Raw genomic sequence first — 23,666 nt, 5'->3', positions numbered from 1 at the left:
TAATGAAATAACCTTTACTATATATAATCAGTCTTGCATGAAATTAGAGGAATGGCAGGGCTATCCATCTTCTCCCTTTCCACTACTGTTAGTGGGGTGGTGGGTATGCAGAAAGTCACAGGACCCTTCAAAGATTGCACTGCTGACCAGAAAGATTAGGAATTCTTGATTTTAATACACATTTTTCTTTCTGGGGCAGTCCTTTGGCACCAGTAATATGTAGAGAAGGAGAAAGGTGTGTAGATGTGCAAGTTTTGGTTTTTTGAAAGAAATTTGGGGATTTGAAAAGAACTCGTTTCTTCATTTTCTCTTTCACTACTACTACTACTTCACTTTCTTTTTTGATAAAAAATGTTTATGCCTTTTTCTTTTTTCTTGAGGACCACTGTGTTCAGTCTGCAAGGTGAGAATGGAACTCGATTACACTTCCTAGAATACTGTTAGAATACTTTCTAGAATACTTTTTCAGTTTCAAGTGCCTATACAGCATAAATACTATAAATAAAGATAAGCTAGGCAACATTTCCACGCAAAACAGTCATTTCTGGTACTCACTGCTATTGCAAAGTAACTTTTCTTGGAAGAAAAGCAAATCATCTTGGTGCTTCAGTGTCATTTACCTGAACACAGCGGTCCTATTTCCTTCTCTCTCTTCTCTTTCCTGGCCATAAGATAATGATGTTCACTTGTTACTTATTTTACTTCTACAGCTTTTAAATGTCTGAATTCCCTCAATCTGTTTGCTCTTTAGATTCTTGATGGTGAAAAAACAGGCACCAGTTTCTTTGGTTACTCTATTGCTGGAAACATGGACCTGGATAAAAATTCCTACCCTGATATTGCTGTTGGTTCCCTTTCAGATTCTGTATCTGTGTTCAGGTATTATATACAGAACTGTAACTACTTACACCAAGGTTTTGGTTTTAGTTTTTTTTTTTAAAACAAACTGCTTAGAAGTAACAAAAAGCTGTTTGGCCTGGAGTGTATTTTTCCTTCTAGAAGTTGGAAATTTGGGGGGGGTGTGTGGAAATCCATAAAGTGGTTTGTTGCTCTATCCCCCTCTTCTCATTGAGAAGCTGCCTTCCTGTCGATACAGGGCAAGAGGGTGAATGTGGGCAGTTGCTGTGGAGTGCTGCTGTGTGAGGTGTATCTGTACCCTCACTTTGCCCTGCGGTAACTTACTTGGATGCCCATGTCCTTTGCTGGAATTAAGGGTGATAAGTAATTCTTTTGCCTTAAGAAAGGAGACGTTAACTGCTACATTTGCTAGAGCTTTTGTTTGCTGCTGTTACATGAATCTAATTGTGCTTTATTGAAGACGGAACAAAACCAAAGCAAACCCCGCTTTTGTAGCTGAGGATCCAAAAGCAGTGAGGCATACAGCCTTGCTGAGGTTGCAGTGGGGTCCATGAAACAGCTGTGAGGAAGCCCTGCAGATAGGACCCTTTTGGATTTCTGTAGCGCATGCCTTAATTAGGGATGAGGTCACTGTCTTTTACAGACCTCTGCTTTTTTCCAGTTTAATGTCCTGTTAAGTTGAATCACTAGTAATGAGCAGGAAGAGGGCGGTCTCCTCATCACAGCTGTGAATGCTGCATCAAGTTCAGGGCTGGTGGTTGCTGTCAGGTCCCAAAGGAGGAGGATCAGAAACTCCAAAACTGGTTATCTCAATTTTGGGGGTGAAAACAACTCTACCTTTCAGGCAGAATGACCTTTCCTACAATTTTTTGATGATCCCATCTCTAAGGTGTATAGTATCTGTGTACGTAATTGGAATGTTCTTAAATACACTGAAACAGCACCCAACAAAAGCAACTCGTGTTGCTTGTGGAAGAGAACAGAGGAGGTGGAGTGGAAGTTGGTTACATTATTAAGTGTTCTGCTTACTCAAAAGCAGCTTTAATCGTTTGCTGATAAGGGCAATACAAAAACTTTTACAAAGGTGAGAATGAAAACCTTTATGGTGACGAACAGTGAAAGGGGTGGCCCAGTTAAAAGAAATTTGCTAGAAAAGGAGGAGGTAGGTTACTGGCCATTTTAAACAACCCTTAGATGCTCCGAGGAGAGCGGGATCAGCTCGTTCAGTTGTTCATGTGAACTGTCTTTTCTTGTCCCTTCCAAAAAGGAAGAGAAAGGACGAGCTGTCAGGCTGAATTATGGTTACAGCCTACAGGCAGGGGAGTCAGGAAATGAAAACATCGCTTCCCACAGCCACCCAGGCTCCACGTTAAAGCTGTTGTGACCATTAATCTGAATGAACTTTAGTACCTACAGTTGTTCACTGAATTACTGCTGGGGTGGGAACCATCACTTTGAATTTTCTGGTTTTTATATGTATATAAAATGACAACCACAACATCACACTAATGTACCCTGCTCCCCTGTCAGGCATTTAATACAACTGTAGTCGTTTTCTGTGACTTGCTTTGCTTAGATTTAAGTAGTTTTCTTTTGTTTCTAACCATTATCAAAGCCAAAGTCTGTGTTTTTTGGGGTGTCTTTGTTGCAAATCAGTGCAGGCATGGAGGGCACCTGGAATTCACATGAATTATTTCATTAATCTTAACAGAAACTTTTCCTTCTTTTTTTACCCCTTCTTTTCATTCCCCATTTTTCCCCCAAATGAAGATCTCGGCCTGTGATAAGCATTAGAAGAAGCATTACAGTACAGCCTGACAGAATTGATCTAAAGAAAAAGAACCCTGAGGACCCTAGTGAAATATGGTAAATTTAAAAAAAAATTATTGTATCAGAAGCCTTGGTGTATTGAGTTTTCTGTTGTCAAAATGCGTTCAGTTGGTGATGATGATAAAGTGAAGGGATATGACAGTCATGCAGGTTAAGCAAATGTGATCATTTTGACTTCCTGAATTTGCTATGACTACTGTGCTAAAGGCAAGGTGTGGAATATGTTCTGTTCATAATGTCAATTTTTGAAAATGAGTGTCACTTTGCCACACTTAGAAGTATCTTAACTTGAACAGCTTTCTCATGAGTAGAGATGTAAGAGCAAATACCAGAAAATATTTTTTCTAATTGCTTGTTAACCATGTTTTCTTGCTTTGTAATTCAGTTTCGTAAGCAGCAAACTACTGTTCTAGCATGAAAACCAGAGTCATAAGACTGATAATGTCAGTCAACGGACTGATTTTCAGTTGACTGAAAAGTCAACTTTTCAGTCTGTTGGACCATGCCTTATTAAAGTTAATATTAATTTCTTGGCACTTGTTACAGGATGGATGTGAAAGCATGTTTTCAATATACTGCAAACCCCAGTGATTTAAATCCAAGAATAAGTAAGTTTTGAAGATAAAGATTTTTGATCTGTTCGTCATGCGGTTGGTTTTTCGTTTTTGTTTTTTTCTTTAGAGCCTGTCATGGAAGTATAGTACTCAAATTATAGTGACTCATCTCAGACTGTGACTGTCAAATTTAAAGTGTGACTCAATACTAAGGTCAATCAGCTATTGCGCTATCTGTATTCAGAGTAACATGTATTTAGAGTCATGCTGGTGTATTAGGAAGTTCTGTGGATGACAGACTGAACTGAAGCTTTCTAAGTAATATAACTGCCAGTGAGCAAATGGCTGCCATACAGACCAAAAACATTTTGCCTCTCTAGGTTACTGCTGCTTTAGAAAATAGTTTTGAAAGCCCATTTTATATATCATTAGTAAGCATTATTTCTTATTGGAGACATACCCTATAAAACAGTGTTCTGTATTCATGAAAATGGTTTTGTGGAAATCAGTAACTGAAATAAAAAACCTTTGTATTAATAGGAGCCTGGAAGACTGTGCCATAAATACAGTTAAAAATGTAAAGCATTAGTTTCTCATGTCTCCTGTCTCCCTGTTTTTCCTCATTACAATGCTGCTGTTACTACACCTCAGAAAACTCTGCAGGATTTTGAGAGGAAATGAGAAGAATTTTAAGCCCAAACCTCCTTCTCCTCCTGTGTTGTCTTGAGTTTCTCAGTTACTTGCAAAATACATAGGATGTGCTTGAATAAGGTGCTGGTCCTTCAATAGCTCAGGCGCTTCCAGCTCTCGAAGGCAGCTCACGTGTGTCCATCTGCGTGCTCCCGAGGCTTGGCACGCTGGGTGCCGTTCCCAGCCTTGCAACGTTGAATTAGCTGAGATGATTAAAAGATGCGCAGAGTTCAGATCTATCAAAACATGCCTCGGCATACAACTAGAAAGCTCTAGTCACGCTTTTGCTTTCAGTGTTAATTTTAACAGTGTACCTTGACCTCAAAGTCCTGCTGGCTGCTTAGGTGCTATCTGGGACAAAACAGAAATCAAGGACAGCTGAGTCAAGAGTATTTACAAAGTTTTGTATCTCAGCCCTCTACTGGCTCCACAGCAGCAATTGCAGCTCCTCCAGCCAGCTCTGCATGCTGGTAAAGTAATGGGGTACTTCTGGAATAAAAAGATTTGGTTTAGACGTTTCCTTTAGATACATGCACAGGGTACCTGGCCCTCAACTGGAGAGGGACAAAACTGACAGATGGAGAAAGTTTTGTAAATAACTGAAAACAGTTTGTGAAGCCTGGCACTGGCTGAAACAGTCTTCTAGAATAACGTTGTAAGATTGTATGTAGAGAAATGAAAGTTCTTTGTAATAAGGCAAGGGTTCTTTTTCATAGTGACCTACTTTATTTCTTCATATAGAGATCAACTATACATTTGAAGCAGAAAACGAGAGGAGGCAGTTAGGCCTGCCGTCTAGGGTACGGTTTAAAGACCACCTGTCCGATCAGTTTACTGCAAGTACAACCCTAAGGGGGCAGAACTCAGAAGAGTGTGTGACAACCAAGCTTGTACTGCAGGTAAGGCAGAGTATTTCATTTTTATTTCATTTAGATCCATTTAAAACAAAAGCATGCGCTTTTTTCCAGCCTCACAGTACCTTTGTATACAACTTAAAAGTCACATGCAACATAAAGCCTCAAAACTAGAAAACAACCATAGTTAAGTAGTACCTTACTATTCCCTGCACACATGCTGCTTCCTCCTGTTGCCTTTCTTACGAAGTATGAATAAAAGTTGTAGCCACTGCGGTATGCTCTGGAGGTGAATAGAACTGATTTAGAAGAACAGAGAGGGAATAACTGCCAAAAATAGAGAGCTGTTTCCAAGAGTAGTCATTGTTACAGAGTTTAACACTGTGACTGGCTAGGAAGAGAATCTTAACCCACGGGTTTCGGAGGGGATGAATGGGCAGGGCAAGAAAGCTTGGAATGTGCTCTCTGACTTGGCTGCTACACTGGCCCTTAAAGGAGGCATTGCTCCAGAAGCTGAACCAATTCTCTATCTGTGGCTCAGCAGTAATGAGCCAGCCTCCAAGGTTTCTTCTGGCCACAGCAAATTAAAGAGCTTGAACTTAGGCAAAAGGGAGAAAGTGTTATTTTACTGTTGTAGTGTGAATTTCACTTGCCTGGGTTACCATCTGTTGTTCCTAGGAATTCTTAACGGTGAGAGAAGTCGTCAGATTGGGAGGCCAGGAAAAAAAGACAGTAGGGCTAGGCTCCTTGTGTTCGTGCACATTTTTAGAAAATGCTGGGTTTCTATATAGTAAATAGTTTTAATACAAAATGTAGCAGAAAAGATTTTGCTTTACTGCTTGTTCTAAAATGTATATCAAAAGCTAGTCTTTGTGTTGTTTTTTCTTCTCTACACTGTACACTAACTATGCCATTTAAAATATTTTAACAGGAAAAAATTAAAGATAAGCTACGCCCCATTCCAATATCAGTCAGTGTTAAAATTGCTGGCCTGGAGTCTAGCTCACCATCCACAAGAAAAGAGAGAGCACTTCCGGATCTTATACCAATTCTAAATTCAAATGAATCTGAAACAAAGACCACAAAAGTAAGCCTTTGATATCACATTTTCCCATAAATCTGCACCTTGATAAATCACTGAATTTTAAAGGCTGTAGAAAGCTAAATTATGGCCAAAGGAAATAACTGGGGTGGCACTGGACTTGTAACTACTGGCTTATATTTTATATTTTGTTACGAACTTGTTACAAAATGTTATGACCTAGATCCTGTGTTTCTTTTGCAACAAAAGTGAAGCTGGTATAGCTGCTAGGTTTTTTTTCCTCTCCCCAACGAGTTTAGGAGGAAATGCACTTTTGATTAAAAATGGAAATCCATCATCTCCCACTGTGAACACTTGTCCCACATCACAGAATACTGTACAGTCTAATTCTTCTGTGGTTAGGATGCTGTAACAGCATTAGAGCTCTGCAGCAGTGACGTAAAAGAGGGAATATCTCCGGTAAAAGATCTCGTTTCCTCAATGCTCATTGAAGAATCAGACTTAAGGACGTTTCTCCTCATTAGAGGTGTAGCTCTCACTTAGAATTATCTAACTCTGCCTTTTGGTCACATTTAAAGTTTTAAATAATCAGCATCAAGGGCTATGTCTCACCAAGAAAAACTCTTGACAGGCAAGAAGTAAGAGTCAGGTTAAAATCTTACTCTATCCAGGAAAGTGTCTGTGAGTTCCCTGTAGATGCTTTATGCTGTGCACACCAGAAATCTTGTTTTAAGCTAGTATCATCTGGCATACAGTAAAAATGCTTTGGTTTTATTTAGGTGGAGTTCTTAAAAGAAGGATGTGGAGAAGACAATGAATGTCACAGCAATCTGAAACTTCAGTACCGGTTTTGCACTAGAGAAGGAAATGAAGACAGGTTTACTTATTTACCGATGTAAGCCTTGATTAATGCATTGCTAAAATTCAAATTATTAACAAGTGCTTAAAAGAACTTTTAGGAGGGGGTTTTGGGAGATAGAGCAGCTTTGTTCTGTTAGTCTGACAAACACGGCCCTGTGTAGTAGTACTGATCTGACAGGGTGAGGAAGGTGAGGGAGTGGGGATGAGCTTTAGAAGAAGAGAGGTGGTACAGAGTCAAATGGATACAAAGTGGCCACAGCTGTGCAGGCGTGGGCTAAAAGTTAGGCAAAAAAGGTTTCTAACTCCTGGAGAAGTGAGATTCTAAACCAGCCCTGCAGTAGTTTATTGTGTGTGCCGCTGTTAACTCTTTTTGAGATGAAATTTGATTGTGAGTATGACAACACAATATATACTATAGTCTAGTAGCCTAAGACAAGCAGTTAGAGAGAAGTGAACAGAGACATCATTTCACCGTAACACGCACCTAACACCCCACTGCATCCCTCCTCCCTGGAGGGCCAGTGAAATTAGAAAGGAGGTGTAAAATAAAACAAACAAAAGGAAGTATGTTTACTTACTGTCAACAGTCACGTTACCTTTAGCAGCGAGTGCCACAATCCGACTCGGAAGCCAAAAGCACGTATACTTTACAAGAAAAAAGTAGGTCAGTAGATTTATTCAGAGAAAATGCATCACTATTAAACATGAGCCAGATGCAAAGTGCTGGTTCAGAAATACTATAAACTCTTGATTACTTGAGGGGTGTATCAGTCTGATCTATCCTGTTAACTGCTGGCCACTTTCACAGAGAAAATACTGGTCTGGGAGAAAAACCTACGACCATTCATGTGTTTATGGTCTTACAGTAATTCCTCCTTAATAGAGAGAATTATATTTGGGTAAACCATATTAAGAAGCAAATTTTCATACACATTTGTCTTCCTAATGCACGCAACCCTGTATACTCTGTTTCTGTAGTGAAAATGGCATGCCAGTGCTTGTTCTGAAAGATCAGAAAGATATTGCCCTGGAAGTAACAGTGACAAACAATCCATCTGATGCAAAAAATCCACAAAAAGATGGTGAAGATGCATATGAAGCTAAACTAATTGCAACTTTTCCAGACAGTCTGACGTATTCTGCATTCAGGGAGATGAGGGGTTATCCTGTAAGTATTTTTAAGAGAAAAGATACTCCAATTTTTAAATAGTTTCAGCATATTTTTACTTTTAAATGTATTCTGTTTAATCAGGAAAAACAGCTAACATGTGGTGCTAACCAAAATGGTTCTCAAGCAGAGTGTGAACTTGGAAATCCTTTCAAAAGAAATTCCAACGTAAGTTGCACCTATTTTACTCAAGTTATAAAATCTGATTCCTGACTGCAGTCGTCCAAAGTTTCTGTGTGTCATAACTATAGATTTGATTTAGATCTGTCTTTTTAACTCTAGAACTTGATGGTGTGTTTCTGTAATACTGCATGTATTCATATATTTTATAAAATGTTTACGTGTTTCATGGATGTTCTTTCTTGTCTAGGTAACCTTTTATCTGATCTTGAGTACCACTAAAGTTAATGTTGATACAACAGACTTGGACATTAATCTCAAGTTGGAAACGTAAGTTTTCTTTGTGAGCGCGCTATGTTTTTATATACAGTTTTAAACATTTTGAATTAATTTGTTCGATTCACAAAAGCAATTTAATAGTAAAATGAAAACTGCTACATTTGTAAAAAAGCATTGTTTCCTTTTCATTGTAGAACAAGCACTCAAGTTAATTCGACTCCAATTACAGCTAGTGCTAAAGTGGTTCTTGAATTGCTTTTGTCACTCACTGGGTAAGTGTTGATAGCATAACAAATGGGGGGGGCTGGGGACAACAGTTCTGCTGCAGACTTCATTAAAATCTGATTATTCTCCTTCCCTACCCCCACCTGAACAGAGTTGCTAAGCCTTCTCAGGTATATTTTGGAGGTAGCATCGTTGGTGAGAGCGCTATGAAATCTGAAGATCATATTGGAAACCTCATAGAGTATGAATTCAGAGTGAGTAATTTAGATTAACGCCAACAGCTGCTTTTAATCAAATGAACAGCTTCTCTCTTTATGCATATGAATACTTGGAAAAGTTGCTGGACTTAAAATTGGCTTTTCTTGTCCCAAAATCCCAACTTCCTGATCAGAACATGCAGTCTGACTGCAGACTAGAGCTTCTTTAGGCCCTGATGTTTTACGATCGTATTTTGAGGAAGTGGCCTGAGGCTGGCTGTACATGTGTTTTTCAGAGCAGTTCATGCACATTCAGTTGTACAGCATAAAACCCCGTGCAGGTAGGGAACAACACTTAAACCCAGAACCCTGACCGTGGCATGCCCAGGTGTTAGCTGATGCACACAGACAGCAAGTACATGTACTTACTGCATGCAGGATCGAGCAGGCACAAGACAGCACTGCGGGAGCCACTTTGAATGTGTAGGTCACTCTTTTGGTCTTCTGCCTAATTAATAAATCAAGGAGAAGGCTAAGAGAGACGATTTTGGTTCTGTAAAATCTCGGTTTATCAGCAAGAGCGTTGCTTTTTCTACATCATTAATGCAAGCCCCACTGTCTTTGTACATAGTAGTTTGTCAGGGTTAAAGTCCATCTCTGTCAATCCTTTAATTCCTTCTGTACCTGCATGCATTAAAGTAGAAGCAGTTAGAGTATCTGTTTTAGAACTTGCTGTCATGAACAGTAACACTAAGAAAGCAAAAAATAGGTTGGGAAACAACTTTGAGACTTGCTTTTGTAAGTCTTGTAAGCAAGAGCTGGTTATCTTTCTGTGTCAGAGTTCCTCATAAACTTGCAATTTGCTTCAGTTATGTAACTGAATGATTTGTTAACTCTAAACGGGAGTGGTGGTTGTTTCACATGAAGGTAGATTTCTAAAAATCAACAGCTTAAAGTTCTTGTTAGGCAATTTTAATCCTTGTATGTTTAAACTCTGTATTTACTTGCTATCCAAGTGTGCTAGTTTCAGTATATGCTTTGCCTTTATACTCTGTTTCGAGTCTTTCATCTGCTTTTAAATTTACCATTAGCTGCATGCTTAAAACTTGCCCAAGTCAATAACGCTTTTGATCGAGACGAAAATCCCTTTAATACTTTAAAAAGTATTTCACAGTTTAAAGGATGTTTGTTTTAACAGGTAACTAACTTGGGCAGACCACTGAAAACATTTGGTACCGCTTCCCTGGACATCCAATGGCCGAAAGAAATTAGTAATGGCAAATGGCTGCTTTATTTGATGAAAATAGATTCCAAAGGCTTGGAAAAAGTCTCCTGTCGACCCGAGAATGAAATCAACAGTTTGCATGTTGCGGTATGTTAGTGTCTTCTGTTCATGAATTAGTACAATGTGAAAGCACCGCAGCATGTGATAGTAGGGCGTAAGACTTTGCCTCCAGAAGGAATTTTTTTTTTTGTCTTAAGCAGCTCACAAGCACAATACATGAACAGTGTATCAAGGGTTAAGCTTATTAGGAGACTTTGTAACAGCTAATGAGGATAACATGCTAAAGGATAGACGCTATGTCATGGTGACTGTTTTTGCAATGGGCACTGTTGTCATATGCTCTTACAGGATGAAACTGCTGTTTGCTTTAACACATTTCATCAGCATTATTGATATCTGATTGAGTTCTTACACAGAAAACAATAAACAACAGTAAACATCTCCCCAGCCTGGGGGAATTCCATGTAATTTTTTACGAGAAAGGGCTTGCACTTAAATTTACTTATTTATGACAAATATGATAAAAAGATTTCTCAAGCAAGAGTTTCATAGCCCTTTGTTGTGCCTATCTAGCAAGATTTTTTTCCTAAATCCTGAGTCTTCATCTTCGTAATTTTTTTGCATATAATCTTAAGATCGTTTGGGAGGAGTTTTAATTTTCACCATTAGAAATGCACGCACATAAACCCATTCTTGTCAGATCACTACATTAGTTAATAAAACTTTCAGTGAGTGTAATCAGTACACATTTAAAAAAAATGCACCTACTGACCTTAGCACAGTCTTACTCTTTTCACATAGTAACATTAATATCCTTGACATAGAACAAAAATAGATAGCATTGAAAGCTTTATAAATCTAAAACCCCCTTGACCTATTAAAGAAAATAGTCATTTCAAATTCTAGTAATTGTCCTGACTCTACTATTAGCAATAAATATAGATAAGTAGGGATATATAATGATGTCAGTCATGTGCTGATCTTGGAACAAGAAAACGCTCACTGAACTCGTTTCACTGCTTTGTTATGGGGTCAGAATTAAGAGATACTTAGGATAAGCTACTAAAACTCTTTTTACCTTTTTTTTTTTTTTTTAAGGAATCCCATAACTCAAGAAGGAAACGTGAGGTTGCAGAGAAGCAGATTACAGACAGCAAGACGTTTTCTTTATTCTCAGAAAGAAAATACAAGACCTTGGTAAGCACATTGCACCAACTATAGTCTTGTCAGCTACCTCCCCCTGCACTTGTAAGTGGGCTTTTCTGAGTTTGGCAGAGTGAAAGAAGGTATCTCATTGCTTTGTTTTTATCTTAAATCCAAGTATCGATGCTTTTAAAATTTGACCATTTAGATTATCTACTGATGAGAGAGAAATAGAAAAGAATTTCTGCACAGTTATCTGTGTTAAAATAAACAGGTAATAGCATCTTCATTTTATTTTCCTGTTGCTGTCAGTACAAACAGATGTTGGTTCTTTCCCATTAATATGATGCAAATAATCCAATTTTTAATTGGGGTGGGTGGGCGAGGGTTAAACAATTTGTGAGGATGTGTTTTTATTTACATGTACAAATTTGTAATTGCAGGACTGCAATGTGAATGCACGCTGTGTGGACATAAAATGTCCCCTGAAGGGTTTAGACAGCAAGGCATCTATTGTGCTGCGTTCCAGGCTGTGGAACAGTACTTTCTTAGAAGTAAGTCCTCTTACCTGCCATTTTTGGAAGGTCAGAGTTCTTTCCTGTTCTGTGTCTACTGTCCATATTTTATTTTGGAACAGGAATACTCCAAAATGAACTACCTGGACATTCTTGTTAGGGCTTCAATCAGTGTTCCTGCTGCAGCTAAGAATGTTAAACTCACAAACGAAGTTGCTCAGGTAGGTTCAACATGTAATGCTAACCATATGCTATGGTTGTGATGTTTCCAGCTTACCTCAAAGAGTGTGTGTGTGGGGGAACAAACCCCACCACATTTTAAAACAAAAGTAGCTAAAAGTTTAGATTTTTAACTGAGTTTATTGATAACTGAATTATTGATTGTTTTTACCTTTTAATCAGGTTGGAAAAATTCACTACCATATTGAAATGATACCAGCAGGCACTTTTTCTTCAAAAACATTTTGTAGATGAGAGAGAGAGAGAGAAGACATCTTGTTAGAAAAGGGATAAGACTGTATAAATTGCGGCTTTATATTAAACATGGATGCTTTTGAAATGCTCTTTCCATCTTCACGTATTTTCTGTCCTTTAGGTGCGTGTGACTGTCTTTCCTGCAAAACCAGTAGCACTTTATACAGGAGTACCTTGGTGGATCATCTCGGTGGCTATTTTTGCTGGAATACTGATGCTTGCACTGTTGGTATTCTTACTATGGAAGGTGAGTTTTTATTCATCTGGTTTTTTTACATTTCCTGGTCTACAGCTGACAAGACAGCAAAAGATCAAGTATTTTGGTTTGTATTTGGGACTCAAAATAGAGCAAAACTGCCCAAACCATACATTACCTTTATCAGTTTCTCAGTTTTGCAACATTTGGAATGAAAATGGTTACATGGGAGGACTTGTTATGAAATTTTTCTGTTTCCACATCCTCAAAAGGAAGTATTTTGAGATCTGGGCAAAACTTGAGACAAATGTTCAGAGACCATAATTACTTTGATATGGATGGATACAGCTAATTGGGGCTTCTGCAGTTAGGTATAAAACTTCATGTGAACTATCTACAAATGTTTTAGCAGGTCTTTGTTCTCATAACATTAGGAATGCTATTAAACTGATAGTAGAGGGGAAAATAACCAAAAGGTACAGAAATAATCCATAGCCAAGTGTGTTGGTGAATTGCTGTAGTATTGGCTTTTATCTTAGAAACCCTAAAGGAGTAAATAAGTGTGTGTAACAAAAGGTTAACAATTTGCAAAAGAAAAAACCCAAGTACCTATTTTTCTAACTACCTTTGGCATTTTTACAACTAATTGTGGTTCCAGGTATAACAGGGCAGTCCTTTTATTCTTAGTTTTTACAGGCATAGGCAGTTAGTATTTACTGTTCTGGGATAGCAGAAGGTTATAAGAAAGAAGAGGTGAAGAAGAATGTCCTGTCTGTCACTTACTTTCTTCTGGAGAAACTGCAGCGATTAGCTTTGCTAAGGAGCTACTATTTGCTGCAGGTTACTTCTCACAGGATAGTTCCGACTTCCCTATTTTCTAATAAATGCCCAGTCCCTGCTGCAAATCTTCCTGATGAATTACTACTTCAGGTGGGCTGTTAGGTTATAACTACTAGTGTTTTACTGCACATGAAAATGTGTGTATTTTCACATGTGCATGCGCAGTGTAAAATGCTTCTTTTGATGACGAACACTGTGCCATCTTACGAAGGACAAACATGGTACTTCAAAGCCAGTTATGTGATTGATGTAAGACAAATGCTTGCGTTGTACAGGTCAAAGCATTTTTGTTCTATCCTATGTTTTTGTCTATCCTGTGCACTAGTCCACAAACAGGTTTCTGTATAGATTTCTTTCTGCTCTTCACAGCCAGCTTTAGTTGCTACAGACATACTTTATAGTAGCTTTTCTTGAAAAAAACAAACCCAACAGATGCATTACAAATTTATCAAAATGCCTCTAAAATTAATATTCTTTACCTCAGGTTATTCTATTATTTTACAGATCGAGTTAGTCCAAGAAGTTCTCAGATCTAGAAACAGCTGAGTTCTTGTGGTTTTTGGTGTTTTGTTTTGGTTTTTTTTTGCCTGTGAAGGGATAATGGGAAGACTGTCACAGAGTTAATTTAAGTCAGTTTTAATAGGTTTGACTGCTTCCAGTCCACAAAAATTGACTAAATACCTTGCTTCCTTGTAGTGTGGTTTCTTCAAGAGAAATAAGAAAGATCATTACGATGCCACATATCACAAGGCTGAGATCCATGCTCAGCCATCTGATAAAGAGAGGCTTACTTCTGATGCATAGTATTGATCTACTTCTGTAATTGGTAATTGACATTTTTTAATTTTTAGCTGTGGCACATGCTATGGTTGCGGTGGCTAATTATGAAGCTTTTACTGCATATGTTCTATTAACTTTTGGATTTCAAACTACCATACTTGCTTGCTCATTCCGTCGATAGATTTTCAGCTTTTGGTGCACGTGAACACAGGTGTTTACCTTGGTCTAAAAAGCTTCTTGTTGATTTCTTTAGAAAACCTGTTGATCTATTGCAATGGTTTTTAGTCTTTTTTTTTTAATTTATGTTTTAACAGTACAAGTAAGTTTTTAAGCTTGAGAGATGGTAATCAACACTGCAGAGTTAAGATGTAAAGCTAAGCCTACGTGGACAATAAACTTGCTTTACTAACCTTTAGTGCATGCTAAAAGATACATGTTGCTTATAAGGAAAGGAGTTTTCATAATGACAATTTAATTGCTGTGGAAACATCTGTTTTCCTTCAGTTCTAAGGTATACTTTCCTAGGAACACGCTTTCCTCTGCTGAAGCTACTAGATGCATGATGATTTATGCTTCTAGCAACCTTTATTCAACTTAAGATATTACATGCATGTATGTTATATTAATCAGTGATGCTTGGGATGAAGGGATGGGGAGGAATTCTTAAAATATGTCAAAACAGTGTTCAGTGAGATGGCTAAAGATTTGGTCTATGCCTCAATGTAATTTTTTTTAAATTCAGTTCCATGTAAGTTCTAGTATTATTAAAAAAAAAAAAAACCACAACCAAACAAAAACAAAAAACCCACCACCTCAAATACTATGAAAAAAACCTTGCCACTTTAACCTTCTTTTTTTCTAGCAGTACCTAATGACAGCTGGATGGCACAATGTCTCTTAATCTTAATCTTGACATCAGTGACCCATAAGCATATAAAGTTGAGTGTCTACCAATCATCATCTTTGTAACGCTGTGGCCTTAACTCCATTTTGTTTTGAAAATTAATTTCAGTCCATTCCTCAATATCTAAAATCAGTTTTTACAGTGGCTTTGAATAAAAAATTGCAGGGCATTAATAAGCTGTACTAGATTTCATCTAGGGAGACTTGTGTCGTGGCACATTACAAAACTTTCAAGTTAGGTCTGTTTTTTATCCTATGGCAAACTAAACAAGACTCATGTTCTAATACTGCATATGTCTAGTTAGTTCAGGTGACTATAGTTGAGATGGTGTTTTGAAAAACAAGGCCCTAGTGTAACTTTTCTTGAAGGCCCTGGAAATCTTTCTGTAAGTTTCTAAAGGTAATCATGTCACCATACAGGAAGATACTGAAGTACATACCTACCTTTGATTCAGGAGAAGCAAGCTTTCCTGAACTGTATCTACTTCTTTGTGTAGCATTACATTCTCTCATTATATGAATGAATAGCTTTATAAGAGGACTTAAAAGACTTGTAAAACAAATCCAGAAAGTTAGCGGAGGGAATATTTTTAAGGTGTTAGATTACCGGATTGTCAGACTGTGCCATTTGTCTTCAACTGCTGCTGGAACAACTAACGTAGACCTGCTGGCTCATGTTTTTACAGCTACATACGCTACATTTTTGGCCTACATATTTTTGTTTTCAATTTTCTTACCTGTGTATCTGTGCGAAGGAAGACTTTATACTGCCTCTATAATTGTAGTACTTTGGCAGTACTTTGGAACCTAAACTGTTCTTTTCCTTCTCTCTGCCCCAGTGCGGGTTCTTCCAGCGTTCTAGGTACGAAGACAGTGTCCCCCGATATCATGCTGTAAGAATTCGAAAAGAAGAGCGGCAGATCGAAGATGGGAAATGCAAAGATCTTGAGACAAAACAGTGGTTCACAAAATGGAATGAAAATGAAAGTTATTCTTAGGGAAAAATTCTTTTCATCCACAAAGTTCAGATAGAGGTTAAGGTTTTCATTAATGGAATACTGATGGAGTCAGAGCTATGAACATTCACCATTTGATTGTAGATATTACTACTTATATTGAAGCTTTTGTTTGCACAGTTAAAATTGCTTCAACAGACTTTATTTGCATTATTTCATTTCCAGACTGCCTCTTTCACCCTTCAAATCTAACTCACACTTTAGAAGATACTGTGTTGATTTGGGGTCTTTTCCGCAAAATATGCAAAACCACTACAGCAGACCTTTTCCTGTGATCCTAATCTTCTTCCTAGGTATGCAAGGAATGCATGGTCAAGACAGGTTCTCCATCCTTCCCTCAATGCATAGTCCATTATAAACACACAGTGGCCTTAACACACTTTGTTCAAGTATAATCTGAAGACCTGCAAATCTACTTTAGCCATAAAACTTTGCCTGCTGCAGTAGTTAGGGCGTAACAAAAAGCATCATCTTAAATTACATGTGCAATAGGTCACATATTGCTCGATTTTTTAAAAGATCAGATTGTGTGATTCTTGCTCACATCAAATATACACAGGTGTTTTTTTTTTTTAAAGAGAAGCTTGAATATTAGATGTACTTTTTGTATATATATTTTTCAGTCATTTTTGTATTTATTTTTGTTACAAATCATTGTCTTTGACTAACTATTAGGCCAAAGACATAACTGAACTTTCAAATCCACTGTGTTTTTGAACTTCAGATTATGAGACCTGAGGCTTTCACTGCATTTTAATAGTCACTGAAGGTGCCAATGCTTTCTAAAATGTAAATATTTATTCCAGTGATGTGTATGGGGGCTTGTTTTGCCTGATACCTGTAACTTTATGTAATAGGAATTATCAGGTCTTGTAACATGATTTGTATATTACTTCAGACTATTTAACGATTTGGACACCAAGCAGAAGTAGGGTTCTTAGATACAGTTTTATACTTACTACAAGAAAGTGAGAGGTTCTCTGGAAAAAGCTTTCCAGCTTCATAAGGACTTCCTGTTTGGCAAAAGGCATTGACTACTGCAACTGTTATATAGCACTTGAAGGAGGCTATAAATGCCTAACTTATAACTATGGGGATCTGAGCTGATCCACATTGAGACTACTGAATCGTCTTGAATACCTGAATGTTGATAAAAGTAGAACCACACTGTTGTGTTTATCAGTAATCTAGTTATTGTAACATAACTAATAAGAAGAGTTTACTTTTTTACCCATGTTCTAAAGTGTTGGTACTATTTAAGAACAAATATTTAATTCACAATTGTTTATTCCATATAAAACAAAAGTATGCATGTTAATTGCTAGTAATTTGAACTATGCAAAAACCTCTTGGTGCTTTTTTCCCCCTCATAGGGTAAAAACCCACTAGGAGGGCAGTTGTCAAGTGTCCTATTTTTACTACTAACTTTGAACATACCTTCTTGGAAGGTGTGGTCACCTAAAAAGTTACCATTATGGAAGAGTGCATTAATTTAATAGACTCTTCTTCCTCCCACTAGATAATCTCAGTATGTTGTGACCCTGATTTTATGAACACTTACACATGTATTTAGCTGTTACCCAGTTTTTGAGCTTTTAAAATTCTAGCTTATTTGCTGAAAGGCTCAGCAGCATCAGAAGCCAGGCTAATCAGGGGCTGAGAAGCTTGACAAATAGCCTTGGCTTTAAAAGCAGATTGTGGCCCTCGCCTAAGAACATGAATGTCTTAGCAGTGTTAAACTGAAAGTTCTTGAAAAATAAGTCATGTCACTGGTATACTTTAATCTCAAACTTTTTTCATACCAGCTAGCAATGCTACATCATTCCATGATAAGAAATTACCTGTGGATATTTGTATAGAAGTGTGAAATAAATTTTTTTTTTAATTAAACATTGTTTTGGTAATAGTGATTTCTTATCATAATTAACTGAGGTAGCCATAGGTCACTAGAAGAGTAAGCTGAAAGTTGCAAGCTTTAACAAATTGTCTCATTCTCAGTACTGCCATGTCTCAGTGCCCTCCCCCATGCAAAGGGGCAGATAAGGCACCTGCAGGTGATAACACACAATCTTACACTCACAGGCTGTCTGCTGCTTGCTGCAGTTTCCAGCATTGGTAGAGTCAGGCACGGAGTCTGGCAGAGCAGGCTCTGGCAAAGCACAAAGTATCAGCTCCTGTGGGGCAGAGCTACCCTCTCCCTCCACACTTCACTCATGCTGCCCAGGGAAACCTTCAATGCAAGCAGTCTTCTAAAAGCTCCCCTGCCAGAAGGTGTTTCTGTAACTAGGGGAGATGGATGTATCCCCCAAAATTAGTCAAGGATTTCACATACCTCTCTGTATTTAGCAGTGGAAATTTGATACTGACAGTCAATCACATGATTGCAGGGTACAGCTTCAACTCCACAAAAAAACCCCAGAAAAGCCAAAAAGATGCAGGAAGAAAACACAACAGAGAAAACCTGCGGTTTATCTCCATTTTTAAGATGTTAACCCTCACAGGATGCTTTGCTCACCTTTGCTGAAAGACCTTTTGATGCAACAGAGCCTGAAGATAAAGGTTAGCTGGATACATGCTAGACCAGTGTTTGTTGTTGCAGCCAAGAAACTTTTAGGATTAGAACCAGAAGATGCTGCTCGATCCTTCAGAGCACAAAGATGAATACTCAACCTGCTTTTATTAAACAATTCTAATTTACATAACTCCACCCACAAACATTTGTCCACAAGACAAAATATGGACTGGGAGAACAGTTAAGTAGCTGATCATAGGAAATACAGTACAAATACAGTATATTAGGTTTTATATATGCTCATATATACTATACACATATAGTACTAGATGTAGTATATACTACATACACAGTAGTACAGTACTATACATAATAGTGTTTGTGTATAGTATATATGTATATACATGCGTATATGAACCCTAATGTACTGCTTGTCATAGTGTGTGTGTAGTGTGTGTGTGTATATATAATACACACACACACACACACACAATATAGCCTAAGATACATAAATAGAATGCTAGTAAACTGCAATACCTTCACATATGTTTAACTGTCACAGCACAGGAGACATATCTTATGAGAGAAGCTTTCAATATAAGGGACCATCACAGCATAGGTTCAATAACCACCTGTGCAGAAGTTATATGTGGAAGAAGACAACGGAACAGGGTGCTTGGATGCAAATGTCAGGAATCAGCGCATAAGGTGAAAGGAAGCTTTTGAAAGCGGCACTAAAACTCCAGTCCACATTTGGAGCACCCACATTACAATGCTAACCATCACTGCAGCAGCATGTCTTAACCAAAATAAACAGACCTCACAGAACCAGAAAGCTGCTTATGTACAAGCAACTGAAATAACTTCTCCCCACACAGAGTAGGTGAGAGTGTCAGCAGTTGCTTTGCAAAACCCAGGAGAACAAACTATGATGAAACAGGCAACTGTAGCTAGTGCTCTGAGCCAGAAGAGAGGCATGGACCTGCTTTGGCCAGCTTGCCAGACAACACACCCATGTGTGACAAGAAGAATGTGAGCAGTGTATTTCCCTATGGTGGCTGTGTAAGCAGGTGCTTCAGTTTTTATCCCAGTCCTCAGACATCTTTAAATGTCCATTTGTCTTCCCAGGCCATGGATTAATAATTAATACTAGACACCTTTTATAACCTCATAAGCCTTGCTGGAGTCCTAACCACAATCCTCCTAAGAAAAAACACAGCAACTCCTTACCCTGAGAGACCACCACGGACGTTGGCCTTAATCCCCAGCCAGGGTGTGATACTGTCCCTGTACAGGGGTGGGGGACCTGCAGTTTGCGTTTTCCATACTCGAAGACAGACACCTTCCTTTCCTCCTTGATTTTCTAGCTCTGCAAAATGGTTGTTTGCAAGCAACACCTTTTCAGGGCCGTACCTGCCTCAAAGATCCTAGAAGACACAGGCAGAGCACTGAGTTTTTAACAAGCAGAGGGTGTCCTTGCTGCTGCTTACCTGTCACAAAATAACTATACCCCCCGTCGCCATTGATATACAGTGCCAACTATTTATTTCCTTTTATCTCTCAATCTCAGTGTCTTCAGGGGATAGGGGAGGAAGGGACAGAAAAGTCAAATACTTTTGCCAGAAGCATATGAAATAATGCAACTAAGCTGATTAAAAGAAGTGTTTGCGGGATATTGCTTGGTTTCTTGAAGTGGACAGGACCAACAGTTGACGTCATAGAGCTGAGAAGCATATCATTGCCAGCCAGTTTACGAGACAGCCTGATTAGCAAGGAGGAACAACAAATAGCTATCCTGGACTAGACCACAGATCCACCTAAATCAGCATCTCACCTCTGACAATGGCCAATAGTTAAGCACCATGATGGCGATACTTTGCTGTTCCTGTTCCCGTTTCTGTTCCCACAAAAAGTGCTCAACTTCAGTAGCTATGTAGTATATTTTTCCTATGGAAAAAAGAGCCGTCCATGATAATAATAAAATTTCTCCGACTGCCTTCTGATCTTGAGTCACAAAGTTATACATGGCAAAAAATTCACAAACTCCAAAGTTTAATTATACACTAGACAAAAATAAACAAACCCATCTGTATGTTCTTCTTGAATCTACTACAATTTGATAACTCATACAGAAGCCACTCCATATTTTTGACCAACTTTGTTGCCATTTTTGTAGCTTTGTATCTTTTTATTTCTACTCCTGCAAAAAGAGTCCAAAAGAGACCAAAGCTACATCAAACCAATGTAACCCTAAGAATTTTCTAGCATAGCAAAAGCAGCTGAACTTACTGACAAAAACTTAAGAACAACAACAAGCCTTTGTGCAGAGTAAGTACACAAGCTGAAAAGAGGCATGGATAGATGGACCAGATGACTGTGCAGGCATCATAGCAAAGCATATAAACCATCGAAAGAAAGAGATATTCTATGGATATCTGTACCTGGCAACTTAAGTTTTTTTTCTTAATCTATGATGCACGTATTTTGGAGGAAAGGGAAGAAAAGAAAAAGCACCAGTACATGCAGCAACCAAGAATGGTGACTTCCAGTAAGGGCCTATTTCTAGTATCACCTTAACAAACCAAGAAGTCTTTCTACGAACACCCTGCAAGAATGCTGTGCTTCCAATTATCTTATTAAACCTTAAATTGAAAAAAAAAAAAAAAAATTGCTTAGGTTAAAATTAAATGCAATGTTTTCAATTATCTTGAAATCTGATTTGTTCTGTCCCATTTAAATTATGAATCCAGATGTATTATAATTTCAGGGACACCAATAAGCAGGAATGAGAGTAGAAGAATGCCAAATGACAAAAATAATACATTTCTCCTTTTTGGTTTGCATAAGAATTTACAGAAATTGGCACATCAGAACTCCAGCTAGTGTCATACTGGATCAGATCAGAGTAAGCCCCCAGAAGATCATCAATAAGAGAAACATGTTTTAAAAAGGGATGGGGGGGGGAGAAGAGAGAAAGAAAATTCAAAATATTCTCCAGTATTTTAACAGAACATGTTTACATGGATCAGTATCTGATCAGTAGTTTAAACAAGACCAAGAAAATGCCTTTAGGTAAACACAGAGGGTTTTAGCATTTAAAGAATTATCCACAATTCCTTATCCACAGTTACTTCTGTGACTGCTCATCCTGCATGATTTTCCCTGAGAAAAGTGCTCACTGTTTACATTATTGAGAATGGCCTCTAGCTTACAAAGTGCAATGATTTATTTAGCCTCTGACAGCCTTTGCCACATCTTCTGGATGGGGACTGCTGTCCAAAGATAACTTTAGGCAGTTAGGCCAGTTTTTAAGGCACGCCTGTAAGTTGAAACATCAGGCATCAAGACAGTAACATATAGGCATAAAAGATGAAGCCAATCTAGAGCCATCATAAGAAATTGGAACAACTTACAAATACCCAACTTACTGCTTTAAACTAATGCTGGCTCACAACTGAGACCATTATAAAATGGTTTTAAGCACAGCAATTCAGAAGTAGGAGTCCCAAACTATTACAAACTTGAGTAGCATGAGCTACTATTTGGTGCTTCTGCAGGTGGCCTACAAGCAGCAGTAAAGCAAAAACTGTCAGTAACCTGTATTTGTGGAAGACCTGCAGAGACAGACAAGCTATTAGTTTGCTGCATTAGCCACCACTCCCTGGCCAGAACAGAACAAGCCATTCATTTTTCGGCACAAGATGGAGGTACAGTCTGATTACAAACCAGATGAAGCAGTCTAATCCTGAACTACTGCTTCATTCTTACATGTTATTGGTGCAGTTACTGCTCAGAAAATTGCCTCTGGAGGCAGACTGAATCAATGTTTTCTGTATTTCAATGCAACATCAAAAAAAAAAAAAAAAAAGAGCCCTTAATTCATTATGGCATCTTCATCTCTCCAATGGGAGGCTCCAAGCAATCCAACAAAGCACCAAACAGATTAATGTGATAGAAATAGCAAAATGATTCCTGCTGTAGCGGAGGCCATTGGATATCCATCCCTGCTATCAGGTCATGGACAAGTCACAGGTACAAGGCATGTTTAAAGGAAACCAAGCTATATTTAAGAGTTGATTTAAGATAAATTTATGGGGCAAATACAAAGTATCCACAATAAAAGAAACAAATGACATATACAATTTTGAATTACAGGATTCAATATCTACACTGCAGTAAGTTTATCAGAAATGCTTATAATCACTCTTAACTGCCTTTTTGGTTAATGTTCTGGATATTTCTACCTGAGTAGGACAAGAAACTATTAAATACCACTGTTTGGTACCTTACACGTTGCATTAGTATCCTAACAGCCGGTAAAGTGATTTAGTGTGACACACGGTCCAAGTACTTTTTAACCAATAAAGACATGTATTGTGTTCATTGTTGACCGATCAAGAGTATATCTGTAAAGACAGAAGCCCTATTTTTCCTCTGTATTTTTTTTGTTTCTCTTTTTCCTGATAGCTGAAACAGAAGTTATTCCCTCCCCTCGTTTTTCTCATCTGCACGCTGTAACACAGTGCAGGGTGCGAGCGGCTGGAAGAGTCCGTAGTGCCCCTTCCCATACCATCACGCAGCTAAGCAGACCCAAGGAGCACTAGTAAGAAGACACACGGCTGTTAAATCACGGTTTAAACCCCTCAGGTGAGGCTCTGCCCTCACGCCGGCCGGCAGCGGTATGAATAAAGCCGGTGCTTTTGTGGGTTTCTGTTCCCCTCCCGTTTCAGCCTCGCGGGTAACCCACGCCGGGAGCCGAGTCCCCGCTGCGATCGAGGCGCCCTCCGTCCGCCACAGGCCTCCGCCCGCCTGGCCCGCACCGCGGCGAGGGGAAGCGGCAGCACAGCTGAGCGCGCCGCCGCCCTCACTCCCTCCCCGAGCCCGCCGTTTACCGAACACGGGCCAACCTCTCAGATAACCCTTCCACAGCAGAGGGCCGACACTGATGCGCGGGCACCTTTCGGCCTCGCTACAGGAGCGCACACGCCGCCCGCCGCAAGGCCCCCGCGGTCCCGGCCGCCGCCCGCCCCCTCACACCCACCGCCCCTCCGCCGGGGGGCCGCTGCCTCAGGTCTCCTCACGGCTTCCCGCCCCGGGGCTGGTGAGCACCCCGCAGCCCCTCGCCGGGAACGCGGCGGCACCCGCCCCTGTAAGTAACACCACCGTACCTGTCCGAGGCTGGGCTCCTCCGGGAAGCGACCGCCGCCTTCTCCCGGCGGACAGCCGAGACACAGGGGCAGCGGAACGGCAGCCTCACGGGCCGCGACCCTGCCCACGGGGGCCGGGCGGCTCCAGGCGCCCCCCCGCCCCGCTCCCTCGGAGCC

At 39.2% G+C, this 23,666-nt stretch overlaps 2 protein-coding genes across 10 annotated transcripts in view; one reads left to right on the top strand and one right to left on the bottom strand.

Annotated features, from left to right (window-relative positions):
* Positions 1–17,720, top strand: part of ITGA6 (integrin subunit alpha 6) — a 51,166-nt gene extending 33,446 nt beyond the window's left edge. For 2 of the 4 annotated variants that reach the window (XM_076342607.1, XM_076342608.1), the window contains 17 exons: positions 752–879; positions 2,629–2,724; positions 3,235–3,296; positions 4,674–4,831; positions 5,718–5,873; positions 6,608–6,723; positions 7,668–7,857; positions 7,942–8,025; positions 8,228–8,307; positions 8,451–8,528; positions 8,633–8,735; positions 9,877–10,050; positions 11,062–11,160; positions 11,550–11,660; positions 11,744–11,842; positions 12,217–12,342; positions 15,654–17,720. In XM_076342607.1, the coding sequence (XP_076198722.1) occupies positions 752–879; positions 2,629–2,724; positions 3,235–3,296; positions 4,674–4,831; positions 5,718–5,873; positions 6,608–6,723; positions 7,668–7,857; positions 7,942–8,025; positions 8,228–8,307; positions 8,451–8,528; positions 8,633–8,735; positions 9,877–10,050; positions 11,062–11,160; positions 11,550–11,660; positions 11,744–11,842; positions 12,217–12,342; positions 15,654–15,812 (2,019 nt within the window). In that variant the 3' untranslated portion in view covers positions 15,813–17,720. Of the gene's footprint in view, positions 1–751; positions 880–2,628; positions 2,725–3,234; positions 3,297–4,673; positions 4,832–5,717; positions 5,874–6,607; positions 6,724–7,667; positions 7,858–7,941; positions 8,026–8,227; positions 8,308–8,450; positions 8,529–8,632; positions 8,736–9,876; positions 10,051–11,061; positions 11,161–11,549; positions 11,661–11,743; positions 11,843–12,216; positions 12,343–13,827; positions 13,958–15,653 lie in introns of all 4 variants that reach the window. The other 2 variants (XM_076342605.1, XM_076342606.1) reach the window with 2 other exon arrangements.
* LOC143162358 (uncharacterized) lies at positions 1–23,621 on the bottom strand. 6 transcript variants are annotated; one of them, XM_076342609.1, is made up of 8 exons: positions 15,552–15,659; positions 13,611–13,718; positions 12,013–12,072; positions 9,108–9,186; positions 7,286–7,334; positions 4,985–5,085; positions 3,944–4,135; positions 1–396 (listed from the first exon to the last, which is right to left on the bottom strand). In XM_076342609.1, exons 3-7 carry the CDS (start codon positions 12,042–12,044, stop codon positions 4,061–4,063), a joined length of 336 nt encoding a protein of 111 aa, XP_076198724.1. In that variant the 5' UTR covers positions 12,045–12,072; positions 13,611–13,718; positions 15,552–15,659; the 3' UTR covers positions 1–396; positions 3,944–4,060. The 6 variants fall into 6 exon arrangements, 1 of the variants encoding a protein (XP_076198724.1); XR_012995689.1 differs by lacking the exons at positions 4,985–5,085; positions 12,013–12,072; positions 13,611–13,718 and adding an exon at positions 23,511–23,621 and having other exon boundaries at positions 7,268–7,334; positions 15,552–15,705; XR_012995686.1 differs by lacking the exons at positions 12,013–12,072; positions 13,611–13,718 and adding an exon at positions 23,511–23,621 and having other exon boundaries at positions 3,944–5,069; positions 15,552–15,705.
* Positions 23,622–23,666: the final 45 nt, after the last annotated feature.

Source organism: Aptenodytes patagonicus, chromosome 6 (assembly GCF_965638725.1).
Source record: "Aptenodytes patagonicus chromosome 6, bAptPat1.pri.cur, whole genome shotgun sequence".
Taxonomy (NCBI): Eukaryota; Metazoa; Chordata; class Aves; order Sphenisciformes; family Spheniscidae; genus Aptenodytes; species Aptenodytes patagonicus.
Note: the sequence above shows the minus strand (reverse complement) of the source record. Positions and strands in the feature narration are given on the sequence as shown.

Excerpts from the sequence above, each read along its gene's own strand:
- LOC143162358 (XM_076342609.1), bottom strand. The coding sequence starts at position 12,044 with ATGGTAGTGAATTTTTCCAACCTGATTAAAAG. Across the intron at positions 9,187-12,012 it reads TTTTCCAACCTGATTAAAAG|GCAGAAGACCAAAAGAGTGA; the intron begins GTAAAAACAATC and ends TTTATTAATTAG. Across the intron at positions 7,335-9,107 it reads CCTGCTCGATCCTGCATGCA|TATACGTGCTTTTGGCTTCC; the intron begins GTAAGTACATGT and ends TTTCTTGTAAAG.